Source organism: Sander vitreus, chromosome 20 (assembly GCF_031162955.1).
Source record: "Sander vitreus isolate 19-12246 chromosome 20, sanVit1, whole genome shotgun sequence".
NCBI classification, from domain to species: Eukaryota; Metazoa; Chordata; class Actinopteri; order Perciformes; family Percidae; genus Sander; species Sander vitreus.
This window is the reverse complement of record NC_135874.1, coordinates 6,101,744-6,114,976: the sequence shown is the minus strand read 5'-3', so window position 1 is coordinate 6,114,976 and position 13,233 is coordinate 6,101,744. Positions and strand designations below refer to the sequence as shown.

Here is a 13,233-nt window from a genome sequence, read left to right as displayed (position 1 = left end):
TAGCACCATGGCTCTACAGATAGCAGGGTATAGCATGGTCGGTTGGTCCACCACTTTGGTCCAGGCTGAAATATCTCAACAGCTATTGAACGGATTGCTATAATAATAATAATAATTCATTGTCCCCAGAGGATGAATCGTTATGACATAGGTGATCCTCTTATTTCTATGCTAGTGTCACCAAGAGGTTCATATTTGTGGTTTTTAGTGAAATGGCTCATTGGATGGATTGTAGGGGTGCACGATTCAGAAAATGTCACGATTCAATATTGATTTTCAGGCTCAAGATTCGATTCATAATCGATTTTTGATTAAAAAACGATTCTCGATTTAAAAAAACAAGCAAAAAAAAAACCAATTCACAGTATGTAAATGTAGTTACTTTCCCCATGTGATTGCAGTAGACATACAATTTGAATCGGTAGAGCTTGAATCGTGATCCGAATGTGAATTGATTTTTATTTTTATTTTTTTGCACACCCCTATTCGATTGGCATCCCCCGAGGATGAATTGTAATAACTTTGGTGATGGTCTGATTTTTTTTCATCATCTAGCACGACCATCGGGTCAAAATGTAATTTGTCAAACTCTTTGGGTTATGACCATATATTTACAGAACTAATTGCTTTCCCATCAGCCTCAGTTTACTTTGTGTTTAGTTATACCTACTAGGTTATGATACTATGGAGGAAATAAGACACATGTACACATGAACGAAAAATGTAATCACATTTATGGAAGACCAAAATATAAACTCTTTGTTACAAGGACAATAGTCGGTTAGTGACCACATCAAGTCAAAGATTAGATCAGTTCAAGCTTAATTACTGTATGCAATTTCTTGTCGTCTTTTTTTTTTTGCCAGCATTTCAATCAAAGCCGGATATTAACAGTTTTCAAGCCAATTAATACTTATGAAGTCAATAAATATGTATACACAGTAATTCTAGCACATTTACTGGTAGGTTCATAGTGAAAATACAAAAGTAATCTCTAAAGAAAATACAGTAACCACAGCTGGTCCAAAAGTGCAAACACATCCTTTCTACTTTTTAATAACTGGCGCAGCCACAAAACAGTTGTCTTAGCCCACGTTATACTGTGGAATTCAAACAGAGTCAAACTTGGTTTATCATACCTCTGAAGCAGGTTCATTCTCTTCAAAAACCAAATGCATAATAAATATGGCAGCTGTGTCCTCTTAACACTTCACATGTTATACAGGAGCAAAATAAGTTAGTATTACTGTTTTAAATTAAATAAGCGTAGCAGTTGATTTTGTCAAAGGCTTTTTGTCTCCGCATTAATAATGTGAATTTTTCTCCTCAAATCTGTAAAGCCCATTTTCTGGTTAAAATTAATGATTCAGACATTATTTAGTTTTCTTCATGAAACGTAACAAGAGAACAAAACCTTTAGATTCAGTCTTTAGTCTTGTATTCAGAATTGCGGAATGCTCAGGGATGAGGTTGATAGTCCAAAGCTTTGCTTCATGCTCTCAGAGGCAAAGCTGCTCTGTGTCGTCCTTCACAGAGGGAATCTCGTCGATGGCAGCGTGAGCGCCTTCTCTCGTCTGTCCCAGAGACGATGCGATGACGTCGACCGCTAAAGAGGCGGTGGCCTCCACGGCTTCGCGGTTGGCTCCCAGCACTGGGTTTACTTCTACCAGGTCCATGGCTGACAGCAGACCTGCACATCAACACATTCACAAGTTCAATACAGGAACTTGACAATAAAAGTCCTTAAAGGACAGGAAAAAAAAAATAACCAATTTAAGGTATCTGAAGTCTTTATAAGGATGTCATCTGTACCTGTGTTATGGATTTCCTCTGTGATGTAGATTCCCTCCCTGTAGGTCAAACCTCCGTTCACTGGTGTTCCCGTGGCTGGAGCCAGAGACGGGTCGAACGCATCGATGTCGAAGCTCAGGTGGATCGGCCGCTGTTTTCTGTTCAAGAAGGTGAGAAAGTTAAAGTGTGGATTTAAGGTTCACTTCAACTCAGACACGAGCAATCATTTGGTTTGATCACATAAACGTAACAGCTTTTAGTAAAAGTTAAGTATTAAACCTAATAAATAATCACACAATCATTATGTTTAACAGTAAGTGAATGTCATAGTCCGTAAAGGTACCTTGACAGAAGATGGTCAAGAGTAACTTCCATAACCCTTTGGATGCCTAGTCTGTCGATATCCCTCATGGTGAAGTACTGGATACCCAGGTTCTTCAGGATGTGGCTGTAACAAACAAAATTAAAAACATCAAGAACTATTTTTTTGTTTACAGTGCATAAATGGAGAATTAAGTTCATACTGTATCAGCAAGTGATAGTATGTGCTTACTGCTCTCCGGGGTCAACGTCCCGCAGTCCGATGTACACCAGGTCCCTCGAGGAGAGGAATGGCTTCGTCCAGGTAAACCCTGGAATAGCTGGCATCTGTGGTGGTCAGATAAAAAAGGATAATGTAATATAGAATGTATATGTATGTAGGGACAGAAAAAAAACATCCACCATAGTGTTGCAGCGATGGTGTTTTTTTGTAGGCCGACCTGAACGTTCGCATCACTCTAGTTCCCTCGACAAAAAAAGCCAACGGGATTTTTTTCCAGTGTTTTTTTTTTTTTTTTTTTTAATCGTAGCAGAAAATAAGCTCTGTGTTCAGCAAGATAACCTTCACAAATGAACACCACATTTATGATTTTGAAGCATAAATGCAATCGCCAGAAGAACAAAAGCTAACGTTAGGCTATTAACAAACTACACCACAGTTGCATGCACCAACTAATTTCCCATCTTTGTGGCGATGACGTTTGCAATCTTAGTTGGCCACTTGTCTGGCATCTAAACAAAAAAGCCCAATGACTTTAAGATGATGGAACCAGAAATGCAAAAAAAGCTAAGATATCTCCGGGTTTTAAGACTCATTCCTGCCACACTCTATTGGGTGATAACAAAGGTTATTGTTAGCATGTCAAAAGCAATCCAATCCATTATTTATTTTTTTACGTCTTGCATCTTTTTCAGTCTGGGTGTCTTGTTCCTATGTAGGAGGGGTGTGGGGCCTTTAAATGTCTGTGCAAAGGGGCCCATTATCTCATAATCCGCCCATGTTTGCATAAGAGGAAGTTCCCATTGTTGCACTTTCTACCAGTTGTTATAAATTTACGGGAGTTCCTCGATTACTTCATGCATTTTTCTGTAAAATGAGAATCCCAAGGCACATTTGTATTAGTTATAAACTGAAACGGATGAAGTTGATCTTACTGCACCTTCAGCAAAACCGGTCAAATGATATGATTCTGACGTTAAAATGTTGTGTTCTAGCGATTTTTCCTCCGTGACGGTGATTTCCTTTGCTAAAATACTGTCAAGTTCTACTGCTGCAAAGATATCCAGTCTACATTACATGCATGTTTTGTGACGCCTACTATTTCTCCTCACCTTGTCTTGCAGCTCTTTGAGCATAAATGCCACAGGCTGGCCATGGAGGTTCCCTGATGGAGAAGTCATTGGCGTGTTAATGTCTGCATGAGCATCAACCCAGATGAGACAAAGGTCAGGACACTGCTGGGCGTGGCCTCCCACTGATCCAATAGCAAGGCTATGAAATGAGAAGGACAGTCTTATAAATGTCTGGTGTTTTTATTCATCAGTCAAATTCCGAGGATGAGAGTATCTTTGCAAGGTAGCATTAACACATAATGGTAAAATGCTATACAGTAGCTGTTGGACACCTAAATACTGTACTAGTTGTACTGCATGATTTCAGGGCAGTTGCTGTTCACAAGCAGTACATGTATTGTTAGATAACTACCTGTGATCCCCTCCCAGCATGACAAGGGTGTGCCCAGCACCGACAGCTCTGCTCACTGCGCCAGACAGCATCTTATTGGCTCCACCCACAGTGCGAGGGAACTTTACATCCATGTAGGGTTCGTCCTTCTCAAGGTGGTGGAAGTTGAGGTCGCCAAAGTCGTGGACAGAGTAGTCTGAGTAACACAAAGACAAGAAGCTGCCATCACCTAAAGCACTTTATGCTTTTAAAGGCGGGGTTGGTAACTATTTACTTTTTTATATATTGTTTGAAATAGTCTTTACACCCCGTAAGACGAAGCCCTGAGGAGATGCTAGTTTCAAAACATGCTAGCATTGCCAACATAAACATTGCCAACCCTGCATTTAAGGCATCTAGCTGAGTCACTCTTTTGGTGAGTGAGCAACCGTTCACAGTTTTACACAAGGACATGGAACTGTTGATGGACACAGTGGCTGTTGCATGGAAGCAACCTGCAATCTCTTGGTTTTGGACATTCTGTCTAATTTGTTAAGACGCTGCCCTGTTGTCTGTTTTGAAGAAACATTTGTGGTTTGAAGAGTGCAGCCAGCTTCAGTTGAATCTGTGGCTGCTATAGCAGTCTGAGGAGGCTGATTCATTCAATGCCAGTGGAACATAAGTGACGAAGCACTTTCCACTTGTCCAGTGTCCCATGTCAGCTCAGGTTCCTGTAGCCTACTAGATAGCCGCAGCAGTAAAGACTAAAAGAATTCCACTTGCTTTTCGGACGCGGACTGCAAGTAAACAAGTGATGTGATCTTGGAGGTTCATTTGGCAATATGAGCCTTTATGGCAGTGTAGTGTTACTCTGCTGATCTAAGGGGAACCAATGTGGTTCATTACCATTCGTAGACAGGACAGGAATAGCCCTTGTCTAGGTGCAACTGTGAACATCTGATGCAGGACAATTCAGAAATGTTTTGAGCAGCAACAGGCTGCAAGTTCTGCTTCTGTTTACTGTGATAATGCAAGATTATAGCTGCTACATGTACTTTACTGTACAGTACAGTAGTTAAGTCCCTATGATTACTGATTTTGTTATATATATATATATATATATATATATATATATGTGTGTGTATATATATATGTGTGATAGATAGATATGCATATCTATATGTATAGATAGATATGCATATGTATTGGTATATTATTATTAATATTATTATTATATACATGTGTTTTTTCTTTTACTAAGACAGTTTGGACAAACATGACACCAACCCTGAGATTGTAAAGATGACATGGTATTTAGTTCAGTTAGGGTTTGGTTTCCTACATTAGGGTCAGCTAGTGGCATGGCAGCTGTATCTCTTGTCACTGCTGCCAAATTGACATCGGGCCTCCAGAAGGAAGACCCTGTGACTTAATTGTATATTAGATACTGTAGAGCAGCCTAAAATGACCCCTAACTGAGATTTAGCTCTCAACATGAAACAATGTCATTTCCTATCATAAAAGGGTTTTAAAAAAAATGGTGCAAAGAGGCGACACTTTTGGCACAACATCTGATGTTTACAGCTGATGAGCAGATGTCTGGGACCAGAGACCCTAGGATTGCCTGGCAAATGCTGTTAACGCTCTGGGGTTTGTTTAATTGGCTGCAACACAGGAACAGGTACTGCTGTCCTTTACTGTCACACACCTAGATTATCCACTGTGTGAAGGGTTGTGTCAAGCTACCATTATCACTGACAATTACTGTAATTTTTTTATATTTAAAAAATATATATATATATTTTTACATATTAATATGGACCAACCTTCTGTGGAACTCAGCAGTGAGTTTATAGTGACCTTGTGTTCCTGTCAACTGTGGTATAATAATAGTAGATTTATACTGTGGTATACTCTATAATGAGTGTATTTATAGTAGGCTCATCATACATATGGTAGCCTTATTTGAATCTTCTGTGGAGTCAACAGGCTTAAGACTGTTTTTAAAATTAAATACATAACATTAAATAAATAAATAAAATAAAATGAAGAAATAAGACATAAAAATAGCAATCAAACATAACAATTCATATTAAACAATTAAAAAAACCCAAACTCAAACATGGTGTCGGAATGTAAGATAGAAGGCTCACAGGGCTCATGACAAAGCTCAGTAATATAGCTGGGCTAAACCGTTTAGATCTTTAAAAGTGATGAATATGTGGCTGGTTTGGCTCAGTCGGTAGAGCAGGCGCACATATATGGAGGTGTATATACCTCGACGCAGAAGGTCCAGGGTTCAGGTCCAACCTGAGACGGTTTCCTGCATGTCCTCTCCCTCTCTCTCCCCTTTCATATCTATCTGTTCTTTCCATTAAAGGCATTAAAAAATCTTTAAGAAAAAAAAGTGATGAGTAAAATCAACTCTCTAACTAATATAAAACACACTAATATAAATAAATATAGTGACCTGCTCATAGGTTATGGTGTTTTTTCATTTTCTTATAGTATAATTATACTATTTTGCAAGATAATGCTGCCTACAGCAGACTAGGTGTATGGTGAAAAAGTATTTTTTTGTTAAAGTTTTTAAATTTAAACTTTAACGGGTATTTGTAATGATCTAAATCAAATATAAAACAGTTTAAGGATTAATAATTATCATAAATCTCCACACAAATAGTTTGTTAAAGACCACATTACTTTAGTGTACCAAATACTAATTTGTAGCATATTTATCTTCAGTGTGTCCTTGGGATTATCTGTGTCTCTGGACTACAGATAGACTTTAAGGATCCTAGGCAGACTTTAAAGTGACCTTCATAATAGGCTACTAAGTCCTTGTAACCATGTCTTGTCTGTTCATTCCTCTATCACATCACCGGTCTCTTTGGTAAATAGTCTTTGTTATGGTGGCGTGAGATATCAAGCACAGTGCAACCATTGACCTGAGCATAAAAATAAAGAACGGATCTTTCATCTCATCAAAGCAGCTCTCCTTTTTTCCTCCCAGAAAACTGTCGGCGTGTCGGTTGAAACGAAAAGAACAAAACGTGTTGTTAGAGTGAGGGGAGAGTCCGTCTGCAGTGACGACAGAGTGGAAATACATCAGCCTATCCTCTTCCTGCACCCTTCTGAGAATGTGCCGGGGACATGAATGACTAAACCAGACATGTGGCTGCTTTATCCGAGTGAGAGGAAAAAAAAGAAAGCGAGAAAGAAAGAATCTTGCATGGTGCAGTTACCACAGTGTCCTCCAACGGTTATTTCACAGTGTGAGTCTCGGCTTGACTAGGCCTACTTTATGGCATTCTTGCCCTTGGAAATGGCATCGCTTTAGTAGATGTTCGTTCCCGCGGGAACGGAAGTTTGAAGCCGCCATTACGTCATCGTTAACGTATTTCGAAAATGGTTCCTTATGATTTCATCAGGCTATATTGCGCCTGTTCTGCTATAGAACCTCTTGCAGAAAAAGAAATACAGGCTACACAAAATAAAAAAAGACAAGTTTGTGATGTAGGTCTACTAAATGGAAATAATGGGAATTTCTCCTAACTATATAGGCTAATTATAACTATGTTATATCACTATAATATACCTATAGGCTACATTGTGTCAGTGAAAGGATCTTAAGAAGCCAGGAGGATTTGATGTCAACAGGATTAAGCAGCAGCAGAGATAACTTTGTTCTCTAAGGCATGTGCTGGAACAGGCTAACCTCTCCCAGGCAACATGTCTGATGTTTAAATTTACAAGCCTCCCTGTGGTAAGAAAGAAGGACGTTAAATCTGTCTAAATGCTGGCACGCGAACTTGCAGGCTACACCCCATCCACTGTTACATAACACGCAGCGGCACCGGCTGCTCCATTATTATCCTCCCTTCCCTCACCTACCTAAAGCGGAGAGCCTGTCGATGAGCCCCGCATCTCTGATGGCTTTAGGGCCGTGCTCCACGCCTCTTCTTTTCTGTTAAAAAAATGAACAGAAAGGAGTTAAGTCGGTGTTTCAGATGTTATTTGAAAATGAAGATTAAGAAGAAAAAAAAAGAAAGGAAAAAAAAGTCACGTAGACACATTTTATTACCTGTCCTTTTGAAAAAGGAGCTCCGAGTACAGCCACAGACTGAGCTCTGCTTTGTTGGCATGTGTGGCCGAGTTGAGTTCTTAGAAGACGGAATAGAGGTCCTCTCAAAGCCATTTTTTTTCTATTCAAAACTCCGAACAGCCGCAGTCCAAACCAATCCGATCCCAGTCGCCGACCAAAAAGTCTGATGAAAGCACTGTGAGATGTTGCTCGAGTGGATGCTGGATGCTGGATGTGGCCGCGTTGGTGCAGGAGGCCGGTCTTATTTCTCCTAAATCCTACTTAATATTCATTAGCTGGTGAAAAGGAGGATTTAAGAAAAAGAGTCGAGATTACTACACCCTACCCTTTTCTTAGAAAACGTAACTTTGTTTAAATATTTTGGAATTCTCAGCGGTGCTAAGCGTTTACGACCTGTTATAAACTCCTGTACTGGCAGTGCCGTGCGTCCTGATTCATATACAGATTCTGACGTCCGGTTAAATGACACACCTTCGGTGTAGCCAATAGGAAATGGCGAAATAAGTGGGTTCGCTATGTGGGCGTGGCCTGCCTGATGTGGGCCATGGTCATGTAATGTTTGCTGTGAAGCGCTGTACTGCACTCTCATCTACAGTAGGTGGAAATTTCCAGAGAAGGAGCCAAGCGGGACTGACAGAATTGTTTACATGATAGCAGTTGGCCTAGTTTTTTGTTAACATGTGTTCCATGAGGTCCGTAAACATATCGTATTTCAGGTCAAGGTGAAAACACAAACCATCTTTATAAGGATCTTTACATAGGCAGATATTGTGTAGCAGGTGTCTAGGGCCTATCCGTGGTGAAAGAAGTATTCAACCCTTTAGCTCAGTTGTTCTCAAACTTTTTTCAAAAATGCACCCCCTTTTGAAATATTTTTTTCAGCCAAGTACCCCCTGACCAGGGTAAAACATTTTTGGTAGAATAAAAAAAAAAAGAGGTATCAGAATCAGAAATACTTTAATAATCCCAGGGGGAAATTATTTTTGTTACCACTCCAGGTATACAAACAACATATACAAACAACATATATTATCCAGACTTTTAACATATATAATAAAAACAAATATACAGTAATAATATATAAAATATGAAATGTACAATGTTAATGTGCAAATAGTGCAATACAAAAGAGAAATGATTGTCTATTTTTGAGATGAGATGATTACAGAGAGGGGGTGTGTGACTCTCCGAGGGAGAAGCGTTGTAAAGTTTAATGACCACAGGCAGGAAAGATTTCCTGCGGTGCATCTGGGTGAGAGGAGTCTTCTGCTGAAGGTGCTCTTCTGCTGGGCCGGTGTGTCGTAGAGAGGGTGTGAGACATTATCCAAGATGGACTGAAGCCTGGACAGCATCCTCCTCTCAGCCACGGTCGTCAGTGTGTCCAGCTCCTCCCCCACGACATCACCAGCCCTCCTGATCAGTTTGTTCAGTCTGTTGGTGTCTGCAACCTTCATCCCACTGCCCCAGCACGTGACAGCGAAGAAGATAGCACTGGCCACAACAGACTGATAGAACATTCTCAGCATCGTCCGACAGATGTTAAAGGACCTCAGCCTCCTGAGGAAAAAGAGTCGACTTTGGCCCTTTTTGTAGACAGCCTCGGCGTGTCCAGTCCAGCTTATTGTTTAAGTACACCCCCAGGTACTTGTACTCCTCAACAGTGTCCACAGGGACCCCCTGGATGGAAACAGGGGTCCCAGATGATTTTGCCAAGGTAATACAATACAGCGCTGCACCTGTTTAGGCTAAACAACCTAATTAACTGAAAACACTTTAATGCTAGCCTACATTTAGTTTAGAATCCATCTCTAAATTCATTCATTATTATACTATAATTATGTATATTATACTATAATTATGTATATATGCATTACTCCAAAGTACCCCTAGGGGTACTATACCCCTATTTGAGAAACACTGCTTTAGCTCACTCCTCACTGTAAAAATACTCAGGTAAAACTTCAAAATCTTAATTTGAAAATATTATTAGCAAAATGTAGACTACTTAATCAGAAGTAAAAGTACTCATTATGCTGAGACATTAAAGTTTTTATACATTGTATATGACTGATGCACTAATGTCAAGTCAAGTCAACTTTATTGTCAATTCTGCAATATGTGCTAGACATACAGAGCAATTGAAAATACGTTTCTCTCCGGCCCACGGTGCAATAAGGACACGCACAAGGATAATATAAAAAAAGATAAGAAATATTTACAAATAAGATAAGTTATATATACAATTAAAAAGTAATATGTACAATACATTCTAAATAGTGCAAATCTAAGGCAAAATCAAACAGTACAGAAAACTAAAGATCAAGATAGTGAAATGTGCAATATAAAAGGAAGAGTTCCTGAATATCTTTTTTATAAAGTGGCCGGGCTGATTCTGATGAGGGAGGGGGGGTTCAGAGTCCAGAGTTCTTGAGGGAAGAGGTTATTTCCGCTGCACCACGTGGCCAGTTGGCTGACCTCCTTCCTGTAGTAGGTCTCATCATTGTTGGAGATGAGACCCACCTCCGTTGTGTCGTCCGCAAACTTCACAATGTGGTTGCTGCTGAAGGATGGAGTGCAGTCAGCAGCATGGGTCAGCAGTGTGAAGAGCAGGGGGCTGAGCACACAACCTTGGGGGGCCCCCCGTGCTCAGAATGGTGGTTCTTGATGTGCTGCTGCCGACCCGTACTGCTTGAGCCCTCTCACTAAGAAAGTCCAGCAGCCAGTTACACAGTGAAGTGCTGAGCCCCAGCTGGTCCAGTTTGCAGATCAACTGGACCAGCTGCTTAGGGATGATGGTGTTGAAATCTATGAACAGCATTCTGACGTATGAGTTTTTGGTATCCAGGTGGGTGAGTGCTGGGTGAAGAGCAGAACAGATTGCATCCTCGGTGGATCTGTTACCTTGGTATGCAAACTGGTAGAGGTCCACGGTTGGGGGGAGAGTGAATTTTATGTGAGCCATGATTAGCCTTTGAAAGCACTTCATGATGTTGGGGATCATGTGGGGGCATGCTTTTGTGTGCTTCAAACCTGGCAAAGAAGCTGTAGAGATCCTGTCAGCCATGGCTTCTGATTAGCCCGTGTTGCGATGGTTCGGTTGGTGGTTACATCAGCAATGCATTTGCTAATGTATAAAGTGACCGTGTACGAATACTCCTCAATGTCTACTAGTGTCATGCATCTAGTATGCATGACACTGATGTGGTCAGAGGGGCCGATGTGCGGGAGGGGGAAAGGCTTTGTATACACCTTTTGTGTGAGGTGTAAACCGAATCCAGGGTGTTACTATGTTGATGGAAATGGGGGACAACAGCCTTGAGATCTGCGTGGTTAAAATCCCCAGCGATGATGAAAAATCTGTCTGGGTGGGCTGTCTGTAGCTCACTGATGTTTATCTGGTGGAGGTAGAGCTTAAAGAAACAGGGTAGTGTACTGTATAAGATAATATGTTTTGTATGTAATCTTAATCAGATTAAGATCTGCTGTTGTGGAAAATACTGAACAAATCTGATTTTAGTCTAGTATAAGCTGATAGTTAGCAATACCAGTAGACACAATATCTCTGTAAAATAAGCTTATTTATTGCTGGCAGGGAAGAGCCACCACCAAAATGACACCGATGTGACTGAAGAAAGGCATCTCCAGTTCTTATAGCACTTGCATCAACACACACCAACAGTAACTCAACAACCTCCCGCAGTATGTTATGTGACCTTTCTTTAACATGGTTTTGACATGTCTTGACTTAGGATATATTCTTCTGCTTTTACCCTTTATACTTTAAGCATCTGCAGTTCTGCTCCCCTCCTCCCCACGTCCCATGTCCGGTGGTTTAAACATAAGGTCTCTTATGCATAGCCTTAGTTCTTTGCACACACACACACACACACACACACACACACACACACACACACACACACACACACACATCACAAACATAACACGTGTACTCAGAATGAGGTCCTCAGGCTACAACTCTGTTACAGTGAGTTTATGGAGGATATTATCCAACAAATAAGATACAGAGCCTGAAGTCAATAGCCTATTATAAAAGCAAGATCATAATGACTAAGCATTATAATCGAAATGTATCCCCCACTGCAAAAGAACTCCTCACCATAGCTGTCTGATACATTTAGTGGAGTAAATGAGCATAGAATGGAAACACTCTAAAAAGTACAAGTATCTCAGTAGGCTATTGTGTGCAGTACTTGCTAAATACACTGTTCTAGTTGTGGTAGGCAATGAGGAAAAACATCAATTTCTTTTTTTCGACTTGCTCGGTTTAGTTCGGTTCATAAACAAGCTAGTGGTTGCTGAGCGACACCAAACACCCAATAAGAGTGTTTGTCTCCTGACGTAATCAGCATTACTTGGGCATGTAACTAAATGAAAGGCCTGCTTGAGGTCTCGCGCTTCAATATAAAGAAAGGCATTTGGCCCCACCAAGCGTTGGAAAGTGGAGAATACCGAGAATGTAATAGCACCACACTCTGCCCTGAGTACAGCCTGTCAGGCAAAACGTTTCAACAGAACGTATACAAATCTCACCCTCCTACTCCTATTTAGTCCAACCAAGGTCCTACACATTAGGCTACTATTTGATGAAAGCAGGTCTAGTGTATTTATTACAAATCCCTCTTTCTAGCCAGCCCATTATTTAAAATGTATTAGCTACATTAAGACATACCTAGACAAATTTAAAACTGTTGAGTTGGTCCAATTTTGAATTTTCTTTTTGATTTTCTGTTACTTTAGTGATGAATGGAAATGCATGCAGTGACTGTTTTGAAGTCTGTAGGCCTACTGCTGCACGATGCAAACATAAAGTGAGTTAGACAAAATAAAACAGACATGATGTTTAGTGTACGGCTGCATCTAAAAATTATTTTCATTCAATTTATCTGTCCATTATTTTTTCCAATCACCCCGCTTCTAATCTATGAAATTTAAGAAAACTTTGGATAAATGTCATTCATCATTTTGTACACTAAGGCAAATCCCTGTTAAGTGAAAACCTTATGACCAATATGATTTTGATTTTTTTTTAGTTCATGTTGGCAAGATTTTTTAAGGTTTATTATTGGAATATAATCATCCATCTTGCATCTTTGAATGAATTAACACTTTATTGCAAGCATTTTCCAGTATTATATTTCACTCGGTTAATTGATTTTTTTTTCAGGATACAGAAAAGATGACGAAGTCCCTCAGGAAATCTTGTACATCTTAAGGCTACAATGCCAACATGTAGTGGAAGGTCTGCCTAGGAGGCAAGCTAAGGGTAGGGGGGCTGCCTGAGAGACTGAATTTAGGGCTGAAAAGCCAACATCAATGCTGTGCTATCCCATGA

The 13,233-nt window shown here is 40.2% G+C and overlaps 1 protein-coding gene across 1 annotated transcript; it reads right to left on the bottom strand.

The window, feature by feature from the left end:
- Positions 1-717: 717 nt before the first annotated feature.
- Positions 718-8,304, bottom strand: arg2 (arginase 2). Its single transcript, XM_078278322.1, has 8 exons — positions 7,860-8,304; positions 7,670-7,742; positions 3,818-3,992; positions 3,445-3,604; positions 2,345-2,439; positions 2,135-2,239; positions 1,813-1,949; positions 718-1,690 (listed from the first exon to the last, which is right to left on the bottom strand). The coding sequence occupies exons 1-8, from the start codon at positions 7,971-7,973 to the stop codon at positions 1,500-1,502; spliced, it is 1,050 nt and encodes a 349-aa protein (XP_078134448.1). The 5' UTR covers positions 7,974-8,304; the 3' UTR covers positions 718-1,499.
- Positions 8,305-13,233: the final 4,929 nt, after the last annotated feature.